General features: G+C 45.2%; 1 protein-coding gene and 1 long non-coding RNA gene across 3 annotated transcripts in view; one reads left to right on the forward strand and one right to left on the reverse strand.

Moving 5' to 3' along the window:
* The window catches only part of LOC121271222, a 76309-nt gene extending 67458 nt beyond the window's left edge, over nt 1-8851 (reverse strand). Inside the window, exons 1-2 of the long non-coding RNA XR_005941693.1 lie at nt 8638-8851; nt 2486-2579 (exon numbers count right to left, since the gene is read on the reverse strand). This is a non-coding gene — a long non-coding RNA (uncharacterized LOC121271222). The remainder of the gene's footprint in view (nt 1-2485; nt 2580-8637) is intronic.
* nfixb (nuclear factor I/Xb) overlaps nt 1-22876 on the forward strand; it is a 376050-nt gene that overhangs the window by 15486 nt on the left and 337688 nt on the right. For both annotated transcript variants that reach the window (XM_041177033.1, XM_041177034.1), the window contains exon 3: nt 10413-10544. In XM_041177033.1, coding sequence (XP_041032967.1) covers nt 10518-10544 — 27 coding nt within the window. In that variant the 5' untranslated portion in view covers nt 10413-10517. The remainder of the gene's footprint in view (nt 1-10412; nt 10545-22876) is intronic.

Genomic DNA, 22876 nt, shown 5'->3' on the forward strand with positions numbered 1-22876 from the left:
TGCCTTGTTTCTCAGATTGGACATTAATCCAAGAAATATGCAGCTTTAGCTTGGAGCGGATGTGGGAGGGAAATCCACTATCCTGACTGTATTTTTAACTTATGAGAATTCAAAATTCTCCTTCTGGTTTTCAAGTCCCTCCATGGCCTCGCCCGCCACCGCCCCCCCCCCACCCCCCCTCCCTCCCTATCTCTGTGATCTTAGTCAGCCCCATAACCCTGCAATCCTCCAATTTTGGCCTTCTGTGCATCCCCGAATTCCTTCACTCCACCACTGGAGGGCTGTCAGCTGTCCGGGCCTTCAGAGCTGGAATCCCCTCCCTGAACCTTATTACTTCTCTGCCCTTCTTCAGGAGGCTCCTTAAAACCAACAGCTTTGTCCAGGCTTTGGGTCGCTTGTTCTAATCCCTCCTTATGTGACTCAGTGTATACCGTTTGTCTGATAATGCTCCCGTGAAGCGCCCAGGATGATTTAGGCACTATATAAATGCTGTTGTTTTTGTTGCATCTGCCACTCCTCCACAGTGTAGTCTGAGAAGCAGTATGACTCTGGTTTCTTGTTTAGTATATAGGATCTGTGTCCTGTGTGGATGGGTGTTAAATTAAATACTATAACAGCTAAACATGGAAAATAATACAAGGTGAAGGAAATGCTGGGTAATCTACATATTAGGGAGTAGTTACAAGGTTGTGAATATCTTATCACAGTTGACCACAGATCTGGAACAGTATATCCGCACCGTAAGAATCTCAAGTTTAATCGCAGCCTGAATCTAACTACTAGGAGTTTTAGGTGTGGACCAGAACTTTAAAAAAGAATATTACAGTAGAACTTCAGGTATCCTCATGCCTTGAAACCGGGAGAAACCTGTAACTTTAAAAAGGCCACAAGTTGTGTGCCTCATGTATATTTTTATTCATTCATGGATTGTGGGCTTCGCTGGCTGGGCCAGCATTTATTGCCCATCCCCAATTGCCCTTGAGAAGGTGGTGGTGAGCTGCCTTCTTGAACCGCTGCAGTCCATGTGGTGTAGGTACGCCCACAGTGCTGTTAGGGAGGGAGTTCCAGGATTTTGACCAAGCGACAGTGAAGGAAAGACCGATATTTTTCCAAGTCAGGATGGTGAGTGGGAACTTCCAGGTGGCGGTGTTGCCATGTGTCTGCTGCCCTTGTCCTTCTAGATGGCAGAGGCTGTGAGCTTGGAAGGTGCTGCCTAAGGAGCCTTGGTGAGCTGCTGCAGTGCATCTTGTAGATGGTACACACACTGCTGCCACTGTGCATCAATGGTGGAGGGAGTGAATGTTTAAGGTGATGGATGGGGTGCCAATTAAGCGGGCTGCTTTGTCCTGGAAGGTGTCGAGCTTCTTGAGTGTTGTGGGAGCTGCACTCATCCAGGCAAGTGGAGAGTATCCCATCACACTCCTGACTTGTGCAATCTTTTTCTTCCCCCTCTGATTTTCTCTGCTCCTCTGCTAGGGATGCAAACTTGCGTCGGGGATACAGTTCCTTTCACAAACCTCCCCTCAGGTAACCCTGTCTAGTGCGCACTCTCCCATTCCTGAGCTTATGCAGTGACTGCTGATGAATTACTTGTCTGCGGGAAAAGAAAGAATTGCGTTTATGTAGCCCCCTTCTCAAAGCACTTTACAGACAATTAAGCACTTTTGAAGTTTAATTGCTGTTGCAATGCAGGGAAACACAGTGGCCAATTTGTGTACAGCAAGCTCCCACAAACAGCAATGAGGTAATGAGCAGATAAACTGATCTCTTGGCAATGTTGATAGATTATTGTCCAGGACACTGGCAAAAACTCCCTTGCTCTTCTTTGACAAAGCGCCATGCAATCTTTTGCGCCCACCTGAGAGGACAGGCAGAGTCTCCGTTTAACAGCTCAGCTAAAAGATGTTGCCTTGGACAGTGCAACACTTCCCCGGTACTGCATAAAAGTGCCAGCCTAGTTTGTGTGCTCAAAATCTGGAAGGGGACTTGAAGCTACAACGTTATGAGTTGGAGGCAAGAGTCCTACCCACTGAGCCCAAACTGGCATCACACCTGGCCTGAGCTTGATCCTGCCCTCACCTACCTCTCTCCAAATGCACACATTCCAACAGGTGGCATCAGTGGCTAGGAGCAGGAACCCTGGCTGACAGTTTTTCACAGACGTGAAAGGAGAATGAAACATTTCAACATGTCTTTCACCATCTAGTTGACCTTTGGACCTTCCTACGAACATACGAACATATGAAATAGGAGCAGAAGTAGGCCATTCGGCCCCTTGACCCTGCTGTGCCATTCAATAAGATCATAGCTGATCTGTTTGTGTTTCGAGTTCCACATTCTCATCTACCCCGATAACCTTCCTGGTCTGCGGCGCTCTGGACAGTGCCTTCACAAACTGGACTATGTGAATCAGGAGCTGAAGACAATATTAGTGATCATCACCAAGGACTCTTCTGGTCAATTCAGAATTTAACCCAATCCAAACCTGTTCTTCTGTTTTGATCCTTGTTCTGGTCAGGCCACAACTTGAGTATTGCATCCAATTCTGGTCACCACACTTGAGGAAGGATGTGAGGGTCCTTGAGAGGGTGCAAAGGAGATTTATCAGAATGGAAACAGGGATGTAGGATTTTAGCTACAAGGTTAGGTTGGAGTAGCTGGGGTTGATCTCCTTGGAGCAAAGGAGGTTTGACAGAGGTGTAGAAGATTATAGCAGCTCCAGATATGGTAGACAAAGAAAGGTTTTCTGATTAACTGATGGCACAAGGGCAAGCGGACATAGGTTTTAGGTTTTGGGCAAGAGATTCAGGGGACGATGTGGGGAAGACATTATTTTATGCAGTGAGTGGTAATGACCTGGAACTCGCTGCCTAAGAAAATAGTGGAAGCAGAGGCGATGGATGATTTCAAAAGGAAAATGGATAGGCATTTGAGGGAAATAAACTTGTAGGGCTGCAGGGATAAAGCAGAACTGATTGGATTGCTCGACAGAGAGCTGGAATGGACTTGATGGGTCGAAAGGCCTCCTTCTTTGCTGTAAGGGCTCAATGACTGCATGACCTATGATAATGATTTTAGGGACTATAGTCCTCACTGGTTGTGTACACTAGGTCAAGTTGGTCTAAGCCAAACCAGGAAGATTGCATTCATGTGCAAAATCACTTACCCTTATTAACACAGTAGTGTCTGAAAGTGCTTGAAGGCCACGCAACTGAAGTCTTACTGCATGTGGAAAATGAAGAACATGTAAGAGTGGTGTGATGCTGATGAAAAGTCAACAGCGATGGAGTAGGTGAAGAGAGATCCTATTGTGCAGCAGCTACTTTAACAATGTACAAATACAGGAAGCTTTTAATGTGCTATTGCTATGTATCATCAACTGTAACAAAATCAGAATGCTGATAGCAATGAAGAAGGTGAAAGAACAAATGTCAATATTGATAAGCAATTAATTAGTCATGCAAAGAGTTGAGATCTCAAAAGCAATTTCATTGTTCAGCTTTGTCAAGAGGAATAGCTGCAGTGAAACCAAAGAAGTCGATATCAACCCTTCCTTCTCTCTGCCTCCTTTGGAAACAACAACCACTACCTAGCTTTCTATAGCCTCTTTAACATAGCAAAATGCCCCAAGACACTTCAACAGGAGTGTTAGCAAACAAAATGTCACACCTTAGCCACGTAAGGAGATATTAGGACAGCTGTCCAAAAGCTTGGTTAACGGTTGGTTTTAAGGAATGTCTTAAAGCAGGGAAAGAGGTAGAGAACCACAGAGGTTTCCATACATACGAACATATGAATTAGGAGCAGGAGTAGGCCACTTGGCCCCTCGAGCCTGCTCCACCATTCATGGCTGATCTGATTGTAACCTCAAACCCACATTCCCACCTACCCCTGATAACCTTTCAACCCCTAGCTTATCAAGAATCTATCTAGCTCTGCTTTAAAAATATTCAATGACTCTGCTTCCACTGCCTTTTGCGAAAGAGAGTTCCAAAGCCTCACAACCCTCTGAGAGAAAAAAAATTCTCCTCATCTCTGTCTTAAGTGGGTGACCCCTTATTTTTAAACAGTGACCTCTAGTCCTAGATTCTCCCACAAGAGGAAGCATCTTTTAGGAAGGGAATTGGAGGGCCTAGGCAGCTGGAGGCATGGCCACCAATAGTGGGGTGATTAAAATCAGTGCACAATAGACCCAAATTGGTGGAGAGCAGGGATCTGGAGGATAAGGAAGGCCGAGGCCATAGATGGATTTGAAAACATGGATGAGGATTAGGGCCAAAGTAGCTCAGTGAACACAACAGTGATGGGTGAATGGGGCTTGGTGCGAGTTAGGACACAAACTTTATCCCAATAAGTAACACTAAACTGTCTCTAGTGTGTGTCAATGTGTGCTCAGTGTTAAACGACCTCACAACTGTATTTGCCATTCACAGGTCATACCTGCAAAGCATTTTAAGCACCTTTTTCTGCTTAAATAGGGAGCCTCCCCACTGAAACTCTATGAAAAAGTGGGAGGCGTGTGTTGTAGAAGCCATGGCTGGCACCATGGGTGTAGTTTGAACCCTCCACTGAGTTTCCAAATTTACCTCACTGTTGTGAGCAGATGTTAAGCAAGAGGTTCGGTGTCCCTCTGGATAGGAAAGGGAATATCTGGAAAGAGGTCTCTCTCTAACTTGGCTACTCTTGTGCCACTCCTATTAGTTGGCATTGGCAGTGGTCTGGGTGCTGGGCAATCATTATGCCCTTTTGGAAAGGTGGAGGTGTATGCTGGGATGAAGAGCCAGTAAAAGGGGGAAACAAAGCAAGCACATGTATCTGTAATAGAATACACACTTGACATTTAAACAAAAAAATTAACTACAAAGAATTAACATTGCTTTGTTCACCCATCTGCTTCAGATACTTCTGAGTGCTTCCATTTAAACAGCAAGTACTGCTGGTCTCATTATTGGCTTCAAAACCTGAGGGTGTGAGGTAGCTGAATTAATACAGAGGCCTATTGCTGAATGATTCTGGAGTATGTAGTTGTCATTAAAAGAGTGAAAATCCACCTCCCAGTCAGGCCCAATAACTCCATTGGGCCTCTCTTTTTCCCTGATGGCCACAATAGTTGTTGGAATAAAATGTGTGCTTAGAAATTGGCAAATGCGGGGAGAAAGAAACAAGAGAAAAAAAATGGTTCCAATCAGAAGAATGTTAACTATGATTCTCCATAATTGCCTGAGTCTCACAGGATTTGTGATTATGAGACTCTTAAAAGAAATCTTTCTGTTGAGAGTTCAGGGGCGACTGCAGTGTATGGTTTTGGTAGAAAGCAGAGTCAGGCTTGGCACTGCTGCTGCCTCCTGAGGTTGAATAGCCCACTGGTACGCACTATCTAGTCTTGCACTTGAAGGATTGACAGCTTTGCTGCCATCTGTGGAAAATGTGGAACACTATCCTGGGCATCTTTAGGAAAGGGGGCAGTTCAGTGGTTGGGGGGTAGGGGGGAGAGAGTGTGGAAGTGTCTTTTCCATATCCAGGCAAAGTCACGGTGAATATGAAAATGTTTAATAAGATTTTAGGAACCTTGGCATTTAACACTGTTACCCTATGGTGTATAATAGTGCAGTGAGATTTTATGCTGCCCCCAGTGCTTTATAATTAAGTGGGAGGTGAGCTCAAGTACAGGGAGTTGGGATGGTGCTGTGCGGTAATATTAATGGATGTGTTAGTTTGCTTGAATGAAATTCCATTGCTATTTTGATGAAGCTGTTAAGCCACTTAAAATAAATAAGCTTGGTTACAACAGTAAGTGGAGGAACTTGATATGAAAGGGTTAAAATATCTGCAACGAATTTTGCACAGCGCGATTCCAACTCCCTAAGATCATCCAAAGATGCCAATATATAATGAGAAGAGAGAGCAAAGTGTGTCAATGTTCACTCGGCCTGTTAGACCCAAGTGCACCATGATCCCCAATGGCTAGTCACGCTAGTTCGTAGAGGAAGCGAATGTACGGATGGGAGAAAAGGATAACATTTGACCATATGCCAGAGCCCTCTCATATGCCAGAACCCTCCCAACTCCTTTCAATAAAACAACTACTTGCATTTATATAGCACCTTTAAACGTGGTTAAAAAGTCCCAAGATAATTCACAGGAATGTCATCAAACAGAACTTGATCGAACCACAGAAGGAGATAGTAGGATAGTGTGGTCAGAGAGATAGGTTTTAAGAGGCATTGTAAAGGAGGAGTGCAAGGTAGAGAAGTGGAGAGGTTTATGGAGGGAATTCCAGAGTTTCGAGCTCAGGCAGATCAGGGCACGGTCTCCAATTATTAATTTTTAAGCAATTAAAATCAAAGATGTGCAAGCGGCCAAGAATTGGCAGAGTGCAGAGATCTTGGCAATAGAGCAACATCCGAAGACCCAGGGTTTAACTGACCAGGCAGCCCCCTCATCCTGCATTCCATTCCTGGGTCAGAGTTCCTGATGTCAGACAGGCCTCTGAGGAAGGTGTTTTTTTATTCTCTCATGGGATGTGGGCATCGCTGGTGAGGCCAGCATTTGTTGCCCATCCCTAATTGCCCTGGAGAGGGATGTGGGCATCGCTGGTGAGGCCAGCATTTGTTGCCCATCCCTAATTGCCCTGGAGAAGGTAGTGATGAGCAGCCTCCTTGGTATCTGAGGCAGTCTGGTACAGCTGAGTGGCTAGCTAGGCCATTAAGAGGGCAGCAAAGATTTAACCACATTGCTGTGAGGGTCTGCAGCCATGTGTAGGCCAGACCAGGTAAGAATGGCAGATTTACAAGAGCGAACCAGATGGGTTCTGATTGATGGTTGATTCAATCGATGATCGTTGTTATGGTCACCATTACAGGGGCCAGCTTTAAGTTCCAGGTCTATTAATTAATTGAATTCAAATCCGCCCATGTCCCCAGAGCATTAACCTGGGCCTCTGGATTACCAGTCTAGTCAGATGACCATCACCCGTTAGACCCTAGTGCACCATACGCCCCAATGCCTAGTACTGCTTGCTCCTGGAGGAAGTGAATGAAGGCAAGAGAAAGCGTGGGCATTCTCCAGAGAGGAGAGAGAGAGAGAAAGGAAGAGAGAGCAAAGAAAGATCTAAGGGTGCTTCATGGCATACCCTGGCTGATTCTTTTCTGCTCAGCTTATTCACAGTCTCAGGATACAGGGTAGGCCATTTAGGACTGAGATGAGGAGAAACATTTTCACTCAGAGGGTGGCGAACCTGTGGAACTCTCTACCACACAGTGCCGTGGAGGACAAGTTACTGAGTATACTTAAGAAGGAAATAGATAGATTTCTGGATTCTCAAGGCGTCAAGGGGTTTGGGAGAGAGCGGGAGTACGGCGTTGAGATAGAGGGTCAGCCATGATCGTATTGAATGGTGGAGCAGGCTGGAAGGGCCGAGTGACCTACTCCTGCTCCTAGTTTCTATGTTTCTATTCACAGTCGCAGGGCAGTTCTGTCAGAGGCCAGAGAGGAGGTCAGCTGACCAACCCACCAGCTGATCACTGGAGTGGCTCAAATGGGTTTGAGTTTCTTTCGTGTGCTATTTTTAGTGGACTGTGTTTAGCAGGTTGGTGAAGATTCCCGGTTGTATCATTTTACTTCAGCCTTTTTTAGATCAATGGGCTAATTGGCTGCATTAAAACAGACTGGCAGGAAGGCACTAACCAGGGTGATTATACATAAAACAGCACAAGGAAAATTAAATACCAAGAAAAAGATAAGGGCAAAAAGACACAAATGAAAGTTGGCTAAATACAAATAAAATATCCAGAGTTTCAGAAGTAAAGTTTGATTATTATGAGATCATTTGATTATTTTTTTTTTCAGTGTGCATTGACTTGGCATTATGGGCAGAGAGGTCGAGAGTAGTTAATTTTGTGTGTGTGTGTGTGTGTGTGTGTATGTGCAGGAGATAGTTGGTGTCGGGCTTAACAAGTGAATACTGTTCCCTTAAGTTTATACCTGGCAGTCAGACAGTGGTGTGGTGAAACGACAAAGGGACTGCTAGCCAGATACAGACTGGGTACACATTCAGGAGGACTGTAGGCAGTGTTAATGTGGCAGTGTATGTTAAACAGCATGGCACACACACACACACACACACACATCTCAGAAAACAACTGCTAGCATGGAGATCCGAATGACCACATTTTTCGCCACAATCTCGCGCTCTGCTCCTCTCCCTTTTCCACCTACCCCCTCCCCACTCCCCACCCCCCTCCCCACCTACCCCCTCCCCACTCCCCACTCCCCTTCCCTCCCCGCACACAGAATTTCTCCGGGGCAGTTTTATTTGTGCGGAGGTGCCTTGGGGGAAACGATAAGTCGTCGCAAAAGATTCCCACGCCATTTGGACACGGGTGCTTCCTCGGGTTAAAGTGGTAATATTTCGGACGTTCGCTGTTAGTCTGCACTGCTGGGAACTGGGGTGATTAACATGGAGAAACCCAGCGTGGTTTTCTTAAAGCTCTAGTCGAAGCATTTAAGCAAGTGCCGTAGCTTCTAAAGGCAAGAGAGGATGAAGGTGGGGTGAGGAGGGGGGGGGGGGGGGGGGGGGGGGGGGGGTGGGGAATTGGGGAGGTGGCAGAGGAGGGTGAACAGAGACAATAAGCTCACATTCTGCCCGCTGCTGGGTATCTGTAAAGCCCTCGAGCAGAGGCGACTGGAGATTTTAGTCAAACTTGTAGCTGCGTCGCCTTTCAATCTCCTCTTCCCTTCTCTCTCCACACCCCTCCTCTCTCGCCCCTCTCTTCCTCCCCTAGCGTAAAGCTGCCCATGACTGCCTGGCACCGGGTACCAGGTTTCTTCGGCAGCTGATTGACAGCTCGGTTTGGGAGGCAGGCGGCAGACGTGACTCACACAAGGGGAGGAGGATGGGGGGGAGAGAGAGAGAGAGAGAGAGGGCGATTTTGCAACAAGACAGACAGAGACATACACACACACCAGAAAAAAAATAGACCAAAGGCTGGGTTTTAGGTTGAAATTAACTCGCACCCCCTAAAATCTTCTCTGAGCAGCAACGAGGAAAAATATTCTACAAACATCCTGCATCCTGCCCCCACACCGCACCCACCGCCCCCTCCCACCCCCCCCCACTTCTCCACGTAAAAAAAAACTAGAAAGAAAAGCAAAGACAATTTTTTTTTAGCTTGGCGTTTTAGAATTCCAAATTCACGTTACGTAACAGTTGGAGTCGCGATTTTCACTACTTTACAAAACAAGGCTGCAGGCAGGCAATGTATCCGGATTGTATTTTGTTTTTTGGGTTGATGTGTCTGTGCAAAAGTTGAGCTATCCCTGCTTTTCTTTTTCAGCGTGAGCGACCTGATAACTTTCCCGAAACTAGTTCAATTGGGTGTGCAAGATTCCCGGTTCGGAAGCTGCAGCAAAAAAAAAACCCCTCACGTTCAGGGCTGTCTGCAAGCGAGCCAATTTTTGTGTGTGTGTGTGTGTGTGTGTGTGTTGTGTATAAAAGCGGGAGAGGTTCCTCTCAGAGAAAAAAAATGGGAGCTGTGTAAACACCGTCTCCTCTTATCCAATTTTTCTCTTCTCTCTCTCAATTTACAAAAAAAAGAGGGAGAGAGAGAGAGAGAGAGAGAAAAGTTTGGCTCGAAATCCTAAGTTTTTGTGGAGTTTACTTTTAAACACCGAACGGTTTCAGCTCTCGCCCAATGTGTTTGGGGATATAGAGAGCGCAGCAAAGGAACAACATTCCAACTCCAATTTTTTAAATAAATAAAATATTCATTATTTTTTTCATGGGGGGGAGGGGGTGGGGTAGGAGGAGGGAGGGAGGAGGGAGGAGGGAGGGAGGGAGGGAAGGGGGATTACTGGAGCGCTGATGACTCCCACAACAGTGAGCGAATCGTCAGAGAGGCGTCGGTGTCATTTGCCTCTCGGAGAAAGAGAGCTTTCTGTTTGCAAGCATCTGATCTCCTTCAGCCGCCTTTGCAAAGTTTGACAAGTCGAACGCCTTCATTTCGCTCTTGCTTCTTCCCCTGATCGCGTTTTTTTTTCCCGTTTCCCTCCCTCTCTCTCTCCCCCCCCACCTCTCTCTCTCTCTCTCTCTCCCCCCACCCCAGTCAACCTTTGCGATGTCAGTTTCATTACGTCACGTGTAACTGACCACCCACTGCCCCCACCCCCCCCTTCCTCGCCCTCCTCCCCCCCACCCACCCCCACCCCCCCAAAAAAAGAAAAAGGGAGAGAAAGTTTTTTTGACAGCAACCTTTGCGGTGGATTTCCTCTCCTTGTGTGTTTTGTGTTGTTTTGTGACAGAACCGACAGCGTGTACAGTACAGCCTGTTTTTCCGCCCCCCCTCTCTCCCTCCCTCCACTCTTACACACACACTCACACACACACACCAACGTTGTGTCACTTTCGCTTTCAGAACTCCAAGGCCGGGGTTACAGTTCAGCATGGAAAATAGATTCCTGCACAAAGTCTGAAATTGGTATTCTCATACAAGTCAAAGTCATTCTCCACCGTAATAACTATGTACTCTCCGCTGTGCCTGACTCAGGTAATGTTCATTGGCTCGCCTAGATGTATTTTGGAAAAAAAATATATATTGAATGCAAAATGTGATTGTTGCTTTGCTTTTGTTGCTCTCTCTCTCTCTCTCTCCCCCACCCTCCCCGCAGCCCTCTTCCTTTCCTGGTTGTGCGTGTGTGTTTTTCGCATTTCTCTCTCTCTCTCTCTGGAAAGGAGATTTATGGCATCAGTCCAGACTTCTCTCTGTATTCCGCACATGGCTGTCATCTACAGAAAATGGCGGTTACCCCAAATTTATATAAATGCATCTCCAATTTGGAATTAGCAGTCTCTACGCCAGTGCAATGGAACATAAAAAAATTAGTCGGATTTGTCTGAATTATTGCTGATTTTTGCAGTTGAATATTTTAAAAAATGGTTGTACAGCTAACGTTTGCAGTGTTTGCATGTGCCTCTTCACAGAAAGTAGTATTTGTAATTTAACGCGGCTGGAATTTGTGATCTGTGTGCTGTCAATTGTGGAGTTATCTGGTCTGTTCAATATGGGGGTAAAAACTGTGGGTAAACATCCTTCTTGTAGTCTCTCTCTCCTCATTGCAATGAGTGTCTCTGTGCAGCTGTGGTAACTTGTGTAAAAGTTCTGCTAACTTTTTTAAAAATAAATGATAGAATCAATTCTGCCAGTTATAACGGAGCTCATTCCAGAAATGTTCCGTGTGAAATGCTGACCACCCTTTGACTATTTATCTCTCTCTGAATAAACGTGGCGATTTAAAAATATTTTTTGAGGGGATGAAAGAGGTTTATGCAAGATGCTGATGGAGGCTAAGTGTTGGTTGGAATATCTGAGGAACGCTATTTATAATGCACCTGTATAATAGATATACAAGGAATTAAGTGGCTATCGCTTTTCGGTGTCGAGTTAGGTGTTTTTTCCACGGTGATGGCCGGTTAATTCAATATAAAAGGCATCCAGTCCATTTAGAATAAATGTGGCCACTACTTGATTAAGTGGGGATCAAGACTGGCCAACGCTGGATGCCTGAAAGTTTAAAGTTGTTCCCTCTTTGCGGCTGGGAGTTGCAAGTTAAAACTGAACACAGAACATGCTGGGAATACTCGGCAGCTCGGGCGAGGAAGAAACAGAATTAAGGTTTCAGCTCTGTGACCTTCCCGATTTCCAGCATCCACTGTGTTTTCCTCTCGCATTGAAAGTTGCTTCCTTCCCAATGACCAGGAAGAGATTGGACAGTGAAAACCATTCCACGCCCCCAGAATTTTAGCTTTTATTTATATATATAAAAAATTGTACACCTAAGATACTCATTTGACTGTAAGAATTAGTTCCAATCCCGCTTTGTTTTGGAAGCAAGCGTGGAAGAATCTAAGCGCGTAGAGAATGTATTAATCCACTCGTTTAATTAAAAAACTATAAACACAGGCCAAATGTGCTGTAAGCCTTATAGCAGTTTTGTGATCTTTGACATTCTTAATTTAATTTGCTATTATTTACAAGATTTTTTTTTTAAATAAAAGACCTAGATAAAGCGGGAAGTGATATTTTACTCACTTGCTGCTTTAATCACATCTCCACTACCGACCATCTATTAGATGCTGCGGTGTCTGTTAAAATGAATTGGTCGTGCCAAAAGTGCAGGTGGAGCTTGTTATAGTACTGTTTATATTTTTTTTCAAAGCTGTATTTTCCAATTTAGCAATAAAGGAAAGCTGATTTCATTTAAAAAATAACATTGTCCTAATAAAGAAGTGTATTCAAAAGTAAAATAAACCTTCAGGAACAAGAGCGGGGGCAGTGAACACCTGTGTCCTCACAGACTGTTATGGTAAATCTGCCTCTCCATGTTTCTCCGTGTTCTCTACAGAGTTCATACGGAGGAGGTGAGGGCAAATTGTGATAAATTAACATTTGAAAATAAAATCGCGCTCTCCTGAACTTTTTTAACAAGCCGTGCAGATTTTTTTTACATTAAATTTTCTCTTGTAAACATGTCGAGTGCCTGAATACTGTCACCAAGGCTTCTTTCCTCCTGGTTTGTTGAACATCCCGGCCCTATTGTGCATTCCACTTACTTAATTGCCTGTTAATTAATTAATAAGTGACGGCGGTGATTAATTCCCTATTTGTGACAAAATATGAATTAATAATGCGTGACTCCCTTCCATGGTTGAGGTGACTATTTTTGAAAGTGGGAGCATGAGGAGCCGGCGTGGATCCTGGATTTTTTTTTTATCCCTGACACGGAGGACCTTATCAAGTCCCTCCATTCAGGAATATTTGGACCAGGGTAACGTGGGTTTGCGAGAGAAAGCACTACTACATAGTTTAACTCCTCCTGTGCTGGGCTTGGTGGCTGTACCCAGAACCAGGGGATATTAAAATGGGCCCATTCATTGTCTGCGAATTCGTGTTACTTTGGGACTGGGTGTAGCTATACAGAAGCGCATTCGCTCTGATTGTACGCGGTCGTCTAAGTTCTCAAGTGTGTCATATTTTCTATGCAATAATAGCCAGCATTATGAGATAGGATAGGAATTTGTGCAGTATTGCAATGATGCAGTTCACGGCCCCATTTATTAGATCCCCTGCTCCACCCCACCCCAGCCCATGCCGCCCCATCCCATCTTCCCATCTTCTCCCCCGCACCCCCCCGTCTCAGCTCCCAAGTAACTCCTCTAACATTTAACTAGATTTGGATGCCCGATTGTACTTTTTTTTTCCGGGATTGACCCGTCTTTAAAACGTTAAGGGGACAAGGTTCAACGTCTTAAATCTGGACCTCGCATCCTCCAAGGCGCGGGGTTCTCCACCGAGCGCTATTCGACTGGGTAGGGATTCATACCCAAAGTGAGTGTGGGAGGGGGGTGGGGGGGGGGGGGCGTTAGGTGGGTTCATTCGTGCACGGCGCAAACCTGGGGTGGCCCACTGGCGGTCAGAAGTTAGGCTCCAGCCCGCTTTTATTGCCCAACCCACCCCCCTACCCCCTTTGACGGAACACAGGGCAATTGTCACCCCCTTATCCCAGCTCACTGAGCAGAGATCAGAGGTGGGACATGGGTGAGCTGTGAACAATCAGAGGAACTTTTCGTTACCCTTTTCTGCTGGCCCTACAGCAGCATCGTGTCATATTCACTGAAAAAAAAATGATATTACTTTACAGTCTAAATATCCAAAATTCAAGGGTTTTTTTCTGAAAGATAAATATGCGCCTTCAAAATCATATCATAAAATACGTCTGAAAGCAACTTGCTCGCCGAGCTTCTCAACGCTGGTTTATACTATCCTATAAACTAACCCCGGATTAATACATGAGAGACATCTTTCCAAATGGCATTGATTTCTCTATTAATAATACATTTTTATTAACAATGTGATCGGGGTACATCTCCGAGCAGAGAGTGCTCCAGAGCGATTTATAAATTCGATATGCCTGTGCAAGTACACGTGTACTTTAGATACCCAGACTTTTAAGCTGAAGCTGCCTGGATATCGCTGGCGCTGACTTTCCCTGTCCACCAGTTAAGTGGAGAAATTATTCCCCCCCAACCGCCCCCGCACCCCCCCCCCCCAACCCCTACCCCCTTATCTGTTAGCGCCTCTTGTTAAAGTGACAAAGGAATTTCGCGCGCGTGTGTTAAGTGTTCCGGTGCTAATGTGCGGGGAAGTGTTACTGCGGGGCGGTATGCAGCCGATATGATCCAGGCTGGGCAAAAGCGACCAAGCGATAAACCCAAACTGCGGCCGAACGGAGAGGTGAACCATTGGCCTTCCCTCCTGAATCCTTTCGCCTGGATCATTTGCCCCATTTCCCGCTGATCGGCTTTTTATAAATCCCCCAGCATGTGTGTTGTTTTTTTTAAAAAAAGGAATATAAAGAGACTGGCATGCTGGACACTGGTCACAAATCAATGCATCCCTTTTTACAAAGGTTGGGGGGGGGGGGGTTAAAAAAAATGTGCATAATTTTTTATTTGGAGGGCTGTTTGTCAGAAGTCCAATCTTAGAAATATTTAAAATCAACCCCTTCAGCACTGGATTCATTCCTTCTTTCGGCTCGGTAGCGACTGTAGAGCACTGTCTTCAGAGTACAATGGGAATGCCTATTATATGGAGAATAGCAGATGGTGAACTTTAAGGTGGAACACACTCGAGTGGCTTCGGATGGTGAAACCGGCGACAAGTGTACAGTTTCCACGATTTATAATCACCCACAATCCTGTGTCTGTCGCATTTTTATTTGGTGGGGGGTCGGGGGGGGGGGGGGCATTATTTTCTTGGTGAACTTTTCTGTTCAGGTTTCTTTCAGTCAGAGGTGTCTCTCCCACGCCACCCTCCCTCCAATGTTCTCTCCTGAACAACTGCTTCCTGGTGACTGGGTTATGGTTCCACACTGATTGGCCTCAGTGCCTCATCCTTGGCTCGGTGTCATTTTTTTCTTTGTTTTGCCTCGGAGTTAGAAGGCTGTGGGTCCCTGTCCTACTCCAAGCCCTTAAGCACCAAAATCTAGGTCGAGACTCCCAGTGCAAGATCAGAGGGAGTGCTGCACTGTCTGAGGTGCATAAGATGTTAAACCCGGGTCCTGTCCTCTCAGGCGAATGCAAAAGATCTCATGGAGCAAGTTTGACAAAGAGCAGGGGAACTCTCCCCCATGTCTTGACCAATATTTCTCCCTCGAAATGACAAAAACTCGATCTCTATCACATTGCTGCTTGTGGGAACTTGCTGTGAACAAATTGGCTGTCGCAGTGCATTGCAGGGGTGACTGCATATCAAAAGTATTTAGTTGTCTGTAAAGTGTTTTGGGATGTCCTGGGGCAGAGAAAGATTCTCTAGGAATGCAAGGCCTTGTTTCTATTCAGTGTAGCCAGGCCTAGATCTTGGGTGTCGATCAGGGCATCAGTGAATCATCGCTGAGCCTCATTCTGTTCCTGCCTCATGTGCACTTTCCAGTGCTGGCTGTTGAATGATGAACAAGAGCAGTCACCCTGGTTGATTATGTCCCCTGGTCCTCTCCAACCTGTTGAACTGGAATAATCTGTCAATAGGCACGCACTCCAACCTATTCATTATTTTATAATTTTTTATTTATTTTATCAGGTCACCTCTTAGGTCTACGCTCTAAAATAAGCACACCAAGGTCCTTGGACCTACCTGAGTAAAGCAGGTTTTACCAATTGAACAAAGGCTGACACACAGTTGATGTTCCAGCCTTAGTGCTGTCATATATTATATCGAAGAGAATTTTTTTCTCTCAGAGGGTGGCGAGTTTTTGGAACTCTCTTCCTCAAAATGTGACGGAAGCAGAGTCTTTGAATATTTTTAAGGCAGAGCTAGATAGATTCCTAGTAAGCAAGGGGGTGAAAGGTTATTGGGGGTTGGCAGGAATGTGGGGTTGAGGCTACATTTAGATCAGCCATGATCTTATTGAATGGCGGAGCAGGCTCGAGGGGCTGAGTGGCTTAATCCTACTCCTAATTCATATGTTGGTATTTCCTCATTCAATGTTTGTGGCATTTCCAGTTTTGGCAACTGCAGCATAACAAACATGATCAAAATTCTTGCTTTTATTTTCAATTTACAATTGCCACCAGCTTCCTCACTGCACAACCCTCCCCCCTCCTTTCCCTACATATTTGGGTAAATTTAGTTTAACTTCAAATCATGCGGGTATTGACACCGATGAAGAGTCATACGGACTCAAAACATTAACTGTCTTCCTCTCCGCAGATGCTGTCAGACCTGCTGAGTTTTTCCAGCTATTTTTGTTTTTGTTATTGACACTGGGTGTTACCAACTCTGCTCGAAAGTGTTCCTAGTGGTTTCATCTCATGACCGACCGCATCCTCCTCCTCCTCCTACTCCAATCACCCCACGCAGACCAAGTGTCATTTTCTCCCTGCCTTTTTTAAAAAATTCTTTCATGGGATGTGGGCATCACTGGCAAGGCCAGCATTTGTTGCCCATCCCTAATTTCCTGAGTGGCTTGCTAGACCATTTCAGAGGGTAGTTAAGGGTCAGCCACATTGCTGTGGGTCTGGAGCCACGTGTAGCAGATTTCCTCCCCTGAAGGGGTGTTAGTGAACCAGATGAGTTTTATGACAAAGTTTCATAGTCACCATAGATTTTAATTCCAGAGTGTATTAATTGAATTTAAATTACATTTGCTCCCATGATAGGGTTTGAACCCACGCTTCTGAACATTAACCTGGGCCTCTGGGTTACTAGTCCAGTGACACTGCCACTACACCACCAAATCCCCTTTACTGTAACTGTTTTTTGTCTAAGGGACATAAGGTCCATAAGTGTGGATGGTGCCATGCAGGTTTAAGAAGCCCAGGGAGAAGGATGAGGTGATGTTTAAAGGAAGGTAAGACTGACAGATCTGAGGGGGTCCACAGTTGGGACACTATGAGAAAGATTGAGCTAAAGAATAAAGAGGAAGTGGCACAATGGGTCTTGGTTTCATGGCAGCATGGTTGGCAGAAGGTGGAAGAGCAGGTGGGAAGTTGTGTTTGGAGTTTGGGAGGTAGCATTAGTTACAATGCTGTGCTTGGTGAGTGTGTAATAATGTGTGGAGATGGGAGATACAGTCCTTATGGGCACATTGATGTTTCATACTCTTGTATGCTCACTAGCTAAACAGTGGCAAGGTTCAAAGGGGAATGAGGGGTTTTGTTTCTAATATATCAATCAATATTTTCTCTTTCATAAATGTTCCTCTATACAAAGGAATGGGTAATATAGCACAATAAAACAGACACAGGAAAGAATGTTCTGTAATGTAGAATGGCTGTCTGCAATATCAACAACAATTTGCATTTATGTAGCACTTTTAAAATAGCAGTACATTCCAAGGTATTCAACAAAATTTGATTAGAACAAAGCTAAAGTTTCATGTCCATGATCTTTTATCAGAACTCATGATGCAAGGTCATGGGCCTGCAACATTAACTCTGTTTTTCTCTCTCCACAGATACTGCCTGAGCTGTTGAGATTTTCCAGCTTTCTGTTTTTATTACTATTATGTGTGTAATAGTTTTGGTGTTGTTCAATGCACTTCATTCACCAGAATAGCTCAAAATCCATTCTGTACATGATATGAATCTGTAATCCAGGCTCTCTCATCACATAAGGCTGTGAGAAATGTTTAACATTGTGAGCCTTTATTGTTTCAACCTTGGAGATTTTAAGACTCTCATCCATGTTTTCAAATCCCTCATGCCTCACCCCCTCCCTATCTCTGGAACCTCCTCTAGCCCCAAAACACCTCCAAGGTCTCTGCATTCCTCCAATTCTGGCCTCTTGCTCACCCCCAGCTTTCATCGCCTTCACTGTGTTTTCACTGCCCATGTCCGCAACTCTAGAATTCTCTCCCTAATCCTCTCTGCCTCTACCTCTCCCTCCTGCTTTAAGACCCCATCCTTAAAGCCCACCTGTCTGACCAAGGTTTTTGTCACCTGTCCAAATGGACAGAATTTTATGCTGGTGGGATTTACCGGTCCCACCAAAGTCAAAGGACTTTTGAATGACTCTGGCCTCGGTGGGGCCATAAAATTCTGCCCAATATCTTCTATATGATTGTGTGTCAAATTTCTACCTGATTAAATGCCTTGGGACATTTGACTTTGTTAACCATGCAGTATAAACACCAATTGTTATAGTTGCTGTTTACCAAATTAGGACAGGTTACATTTAAACAAATATTCCAGTTATTTGTGTAGATTAAATGGGTAAATAAACATTTAATAAGTTTTTTTAATAGAAAATTTGGCATTGCAGCACTGAGCTCCATTTGTGGATATTCTGTCAAGTGAGTCAGCCTCATATTACTAAATATCTTCACATAAAATGGACCAGTGTACAAGAGAAAACTTAAGGATGAAATGCATCTCATATAGAACCTTAGCGCACTACTTATAATGCGCAAAGTACTTCTCATAATTATTACTTTGAAATGGAGCAACTGTGCTTTAATGGACCAAGTACAGCTGTCAGTTGGTGCACAGCAAGGTCCCACAAACAGCAGTTGGATGAATGGTCAGATATTTGGTGTATCTGGCTGAGGGAGGACTGTTGGCTAGGTCACCCCTGTCCTCCCACACCTGCCCTGCTTTGAATAACACCACCTAATAGCTGCCAGAATGGGGAGATGAGACTTCGCTTTAGCACCTCAGCTGATGGAAGGCAGTTCAGCCCTTTCCTCAGTTCTGCCTGAGTAGCGTGTTCGAGTCCCGGGATGGGACGTGAACCCACCAGCTCCTGACTGAGGCGAGAGAGCTGCCACCTGAGCCAAGCTGCCTGTGCCAAGGTGCCCTACTCGCAGCCTAAAGCCATAGGGTGGCAGTGGGCATGAGCTGTTTGCTTTTTGCTCATTGCTGTCCTGCCAGGGAACGGAGCTTCTGGACAAAGGATCTTTCCATGTGTTGGCAGGATTGTGCATGCGGCAATGTCTTAAATATTAATGTTAACAATGGGTCCACGGCACTGTGTCTTTGTCTGACGTGCAGCATAGAATATCCCACACAGTGACACTGCTGGCAATGCACAGCTGAAGTCCGGTGAGATTTCCTACTTTGGCATCCCTTGCCTCAATATGACTTCAGACCCGAATGATAGTACTTCATTGGCAATGACTCGAGGCCAAAGCTGTGTTGCATCATTGCAAACAAACTCGCTTGATGCCACTGGGCATCCAGTGACCTCCCATCATTGATTCTGTATTAAGGGTAAAACTACATTCTTTAGCACCTTTGAACATAGCAGGATACTCCAACGCCCTCTGCAGAAGCAAGGGCCAACACTGAGAAGTTGTGGAATATTTAGGAAGCTTAGCTGAAGAAATGATTGGTTTTGGGAAGAGGACTTCAAAGCTGAGGAGAAGAGGAGCGATGGGGTGGGTTTGGAAAGGGGAATCCAGAGGAAGGGCCCAGGATTACCCAAGGCTCTGCTGCTGAGAGTGGAATGGAGGAGGATATGTGACAGGGGATACAGTTGGAAAACTAGTGGAGCAAAAGCTGGTGGGATGGTGGGAGCTGGTGGTGGTGGCTGAGGAGGGCGGGAGTGGTGCAACCCTGGAGGAATGTCCAGAGAAGGGCTAGGATTTGAATTTGATTAATTTGAGATGGTGGCATAGGTCAGTTAATACAGGGTGACTGAGATGACTGGTGAATTGTAAAAACCCATCTGGTTCACTAATGCCCTTCAGGGAAGGAAATCCGCCACCCTTACCTGGTCTGGCCTACACATGACTCCAGACCCACAGCAATGTGGTTGACTTTTAACTGCCCTCTGAAATGGCCTAACAGCCACCTCAGTTCAAAGGCAATTAGGAATGGGCAACAAATCCTTGCCAGCAATGCCCACATCCCATGAAAGGATAAAAAAAAGTCTTAGCAGGGAATAGGAAACAGGCGAAGGAGTCTTGGTTGTGTTGGGCCTTGGGTGAAACAGAGTTTGGGAGGCCAGAGATGAAAGGCTTGGAGGAATTGTGATTGCTGGCATTAGCTGCATTAGTTGAATCTAAAACGAATGCCAAAGACTGGTTTATGGAACAAATTGCAAAGTGAGAGTTGAAGTGATAAAGTATAGTGGAAATCTCTTCTCCCATTTTTGGGATTCATAAACATAAATTAGCCCAACCACATGATTACACATAGTGGGATTAATCTCAAGGATGGGTGCGGAGGTCAACCCACTATGTTTTCTTTGAGCTATCAATTTACCAGAGAAAATATATCCTGTGCCTATACTGTGTTTAAACAGTGTGCCTTCAAGGTTCTTGAGCTGAACTGAAATCTGTCTTAAAAACATACAATATATTAGTGGAATTTTAGGAGAAAGTCACAGAGGAAAGCCATCCCCTCGCTCTGATCCCACATCTTGGCTGTTGTGCAGTCATTTTTCTCTGTCCATTATTCTAGCAGTTGATATGAGACTCTGTGCCTGTTTCTGTTCTCCCTCTCACCCAGCATTCCCCATTTTCCTCCCCCCCCCCCCTCCTTCTTAAAGGCATTATCCCATGTTGGGGGTAAAAGTCCATTGACACCAGTGGCAGCTCCAGGGTTTCACACAAGGGGTCACTCTTCAAGGCAGGATCTTAGTCGGTGAATGTGACGAGGATTTGGTGGGGTTGAAACTATTTCTTCTGATAGGGGAATCGCAAAACGTGGGGATTTAGTCTTAAGGTGAGAGCTGGAAGCTTCATGGGGGAAAATCAGGAAGTGTTTTATTCACACACATCTGGAATATCCTCCCCTAAATGCCTGAGGAAGCTGAAGGACAGTTGGAGTTTTGAAGACCAAGAGCGAAAGATTTTTATTCAGTAAGGGTATTAAGGAATAATGGACCAGCTGAGGGGGGGGGGCAAATGGAGTTGAAGTGCAGATCCAGTTGAATGACAGAGGAGGCTCAGGGGTCTTAATGGCCTCCTCCAATCCCTAATGTTCTGAGTACGTTACAAACTAAGGGTTACTGCAGGGTTGTTGTAACAACTAAGGGTTGTCAAGGACTCAAATGGGAGAGGCAAGTTGCACGAAGCAGTTCAGGTATGTCACCAGATAATCTATCTTCAGTGTTGTTGTTTTGGGGAAGACTGTTGATCAGAACACTGGGAGGATCTCTGTGCTTGTCCTTGTGTAGTGCAATGGGATCTTTTCTGTCATGTAAAGGCGTACAAGCATTTTAAAAGTATACACATTTCTGCTCTGGCCTCCATTTCTTTCACCTCTTGTGAGGTGGATAGTTCCAGGCACCCTCCCTTGTCCCCACGTACTTTGTACAAGTGTCAATCTCTAGCTCTGAATCTAAGCAGTTGGCTGACTGTTTGACCAGGAAAGGCATGACAGTTGAGAACGATCTTGATCTTACCCAGATGATCACCAGCCCCCTGTGCCTTAATCCAAGGGAATTGCTGCCTTCCTTGTTGCAGTGACTGCTGCCCTAGGGAAGAGCGGCTGGCTCACCACATCTCAGAGACTGAAACTGGCATCTTCTGCACTGACAGGCTCAGAGTTACGTGGGGGTGTTAGGTGGCACATGGCGTTATGTGTTGCGCGTTGGGAATGAGTGGGATGTGAAGTCCATACAATTTTCCATTCACTTGTTGTCAGAGACAAATCTTATACATCCAGTGGGTGACGGGGACACATACAAGTGCTGAATATAGAACTACATAGAACCTACAGCGCAGAAACAGACTACAGCCAATTGGTCTTTGTTAGTGTTTATGCTCCTTACATCTTCTTTTATCTAACCTTTACAGGCAGATTCTGCTATTCCTTCCTCTCTCATGTAGACTTTTGCAATACAAGCTTAGGGGTGGGTTTGGCCTGTAAACAGTTAAGAAAATCACACATCTGCTTAATCGCCATTTACATTTCATGATAGTGTTTTCTGACACATGAAATCTGCAACTTAAGTTTTCAGTAATGGGACATTTTGAATCCTCAAAGAAAGCAACAGTTGCCTTGCTTCTCGCCCTCTCTATAATTCTCATCCCTGACTTTAATCACTTGGCCACTGGCAGCCTTCATCTGCATTGACCCTAAGCACAGGAATTCCCCCTCTGACTCTCTCTGCCTCTTCCACTCTCTATCCCTTTAGAACTCAAATCTACCTCTTTGACTAAGCATTTGATAACACTCCAATGAAGCATATTAGAATATTTTACCACCTTAACAGTGCTGTATAAATACACATTGCTGTTCTGTAGGAGTGTTTTTTTTTATTATTTCCTGGACATTGGGTGTACAGATTGGGGCTGGGGATAGGGGTTGGTGAGGGGGGAGGGAATTGCAGCTGTGATGCTTCACATGGTTGAGTTGCCTGCCAATACTCAAATTGGATAAGCAACAAAGGGTGCCTCATGCCCATGGAACTCTACATCAGCAAAAGCCAATACTTTAAAGAGTAAATCAGATTATCAGATCCTTTTCTTTGGATCAGGGGCTTCAGTTATATGAAGAAACTAGAGAAGCAAGAGGAGGTTAAGGGAGGATTAAATAGAGGTGTTCAAAATTAAGAGGGGCTTTGAAAGAGGTAGTGGCAATATCATTAAATCAGTAACCCAGAGGTCCGGGCTCATGCTCTGGGGGCATGGGTTCAAATCCCACCCTGGCAGCTGGTGAACTTTAAATTGTATTAATCTGGAATTGAAAGCTGTTCTCAGTAATAGTAACCATGAAACTGTCTTTGGTTGTGGTAAAAACCCAACCGCTTCACTAATGTCCTTTAGGGGAGGAAATCTGCCATCCTTACCTGGTCTGGCCTATGTGTGACTCCAGCACCACAGCAATGTGTTAACTCTTAACTGCCCTCTGAAATGACCGAGCAAGCAACTTAGT

Source organism: Carcharodon carcharias, chromosome 30, assembly GCF_017639515.1.
Source record: "Carcharodon carcharias isolate sCarCar2 chromosome 30, sCarCar2.pri, whole genome shotgun sequence".
NCBI lineage: Eukaryota > Metazoa > Chordata > Chondrichthyes > Lamniformes > Lamnidae > Carcharodon > Carcharodon carcharias.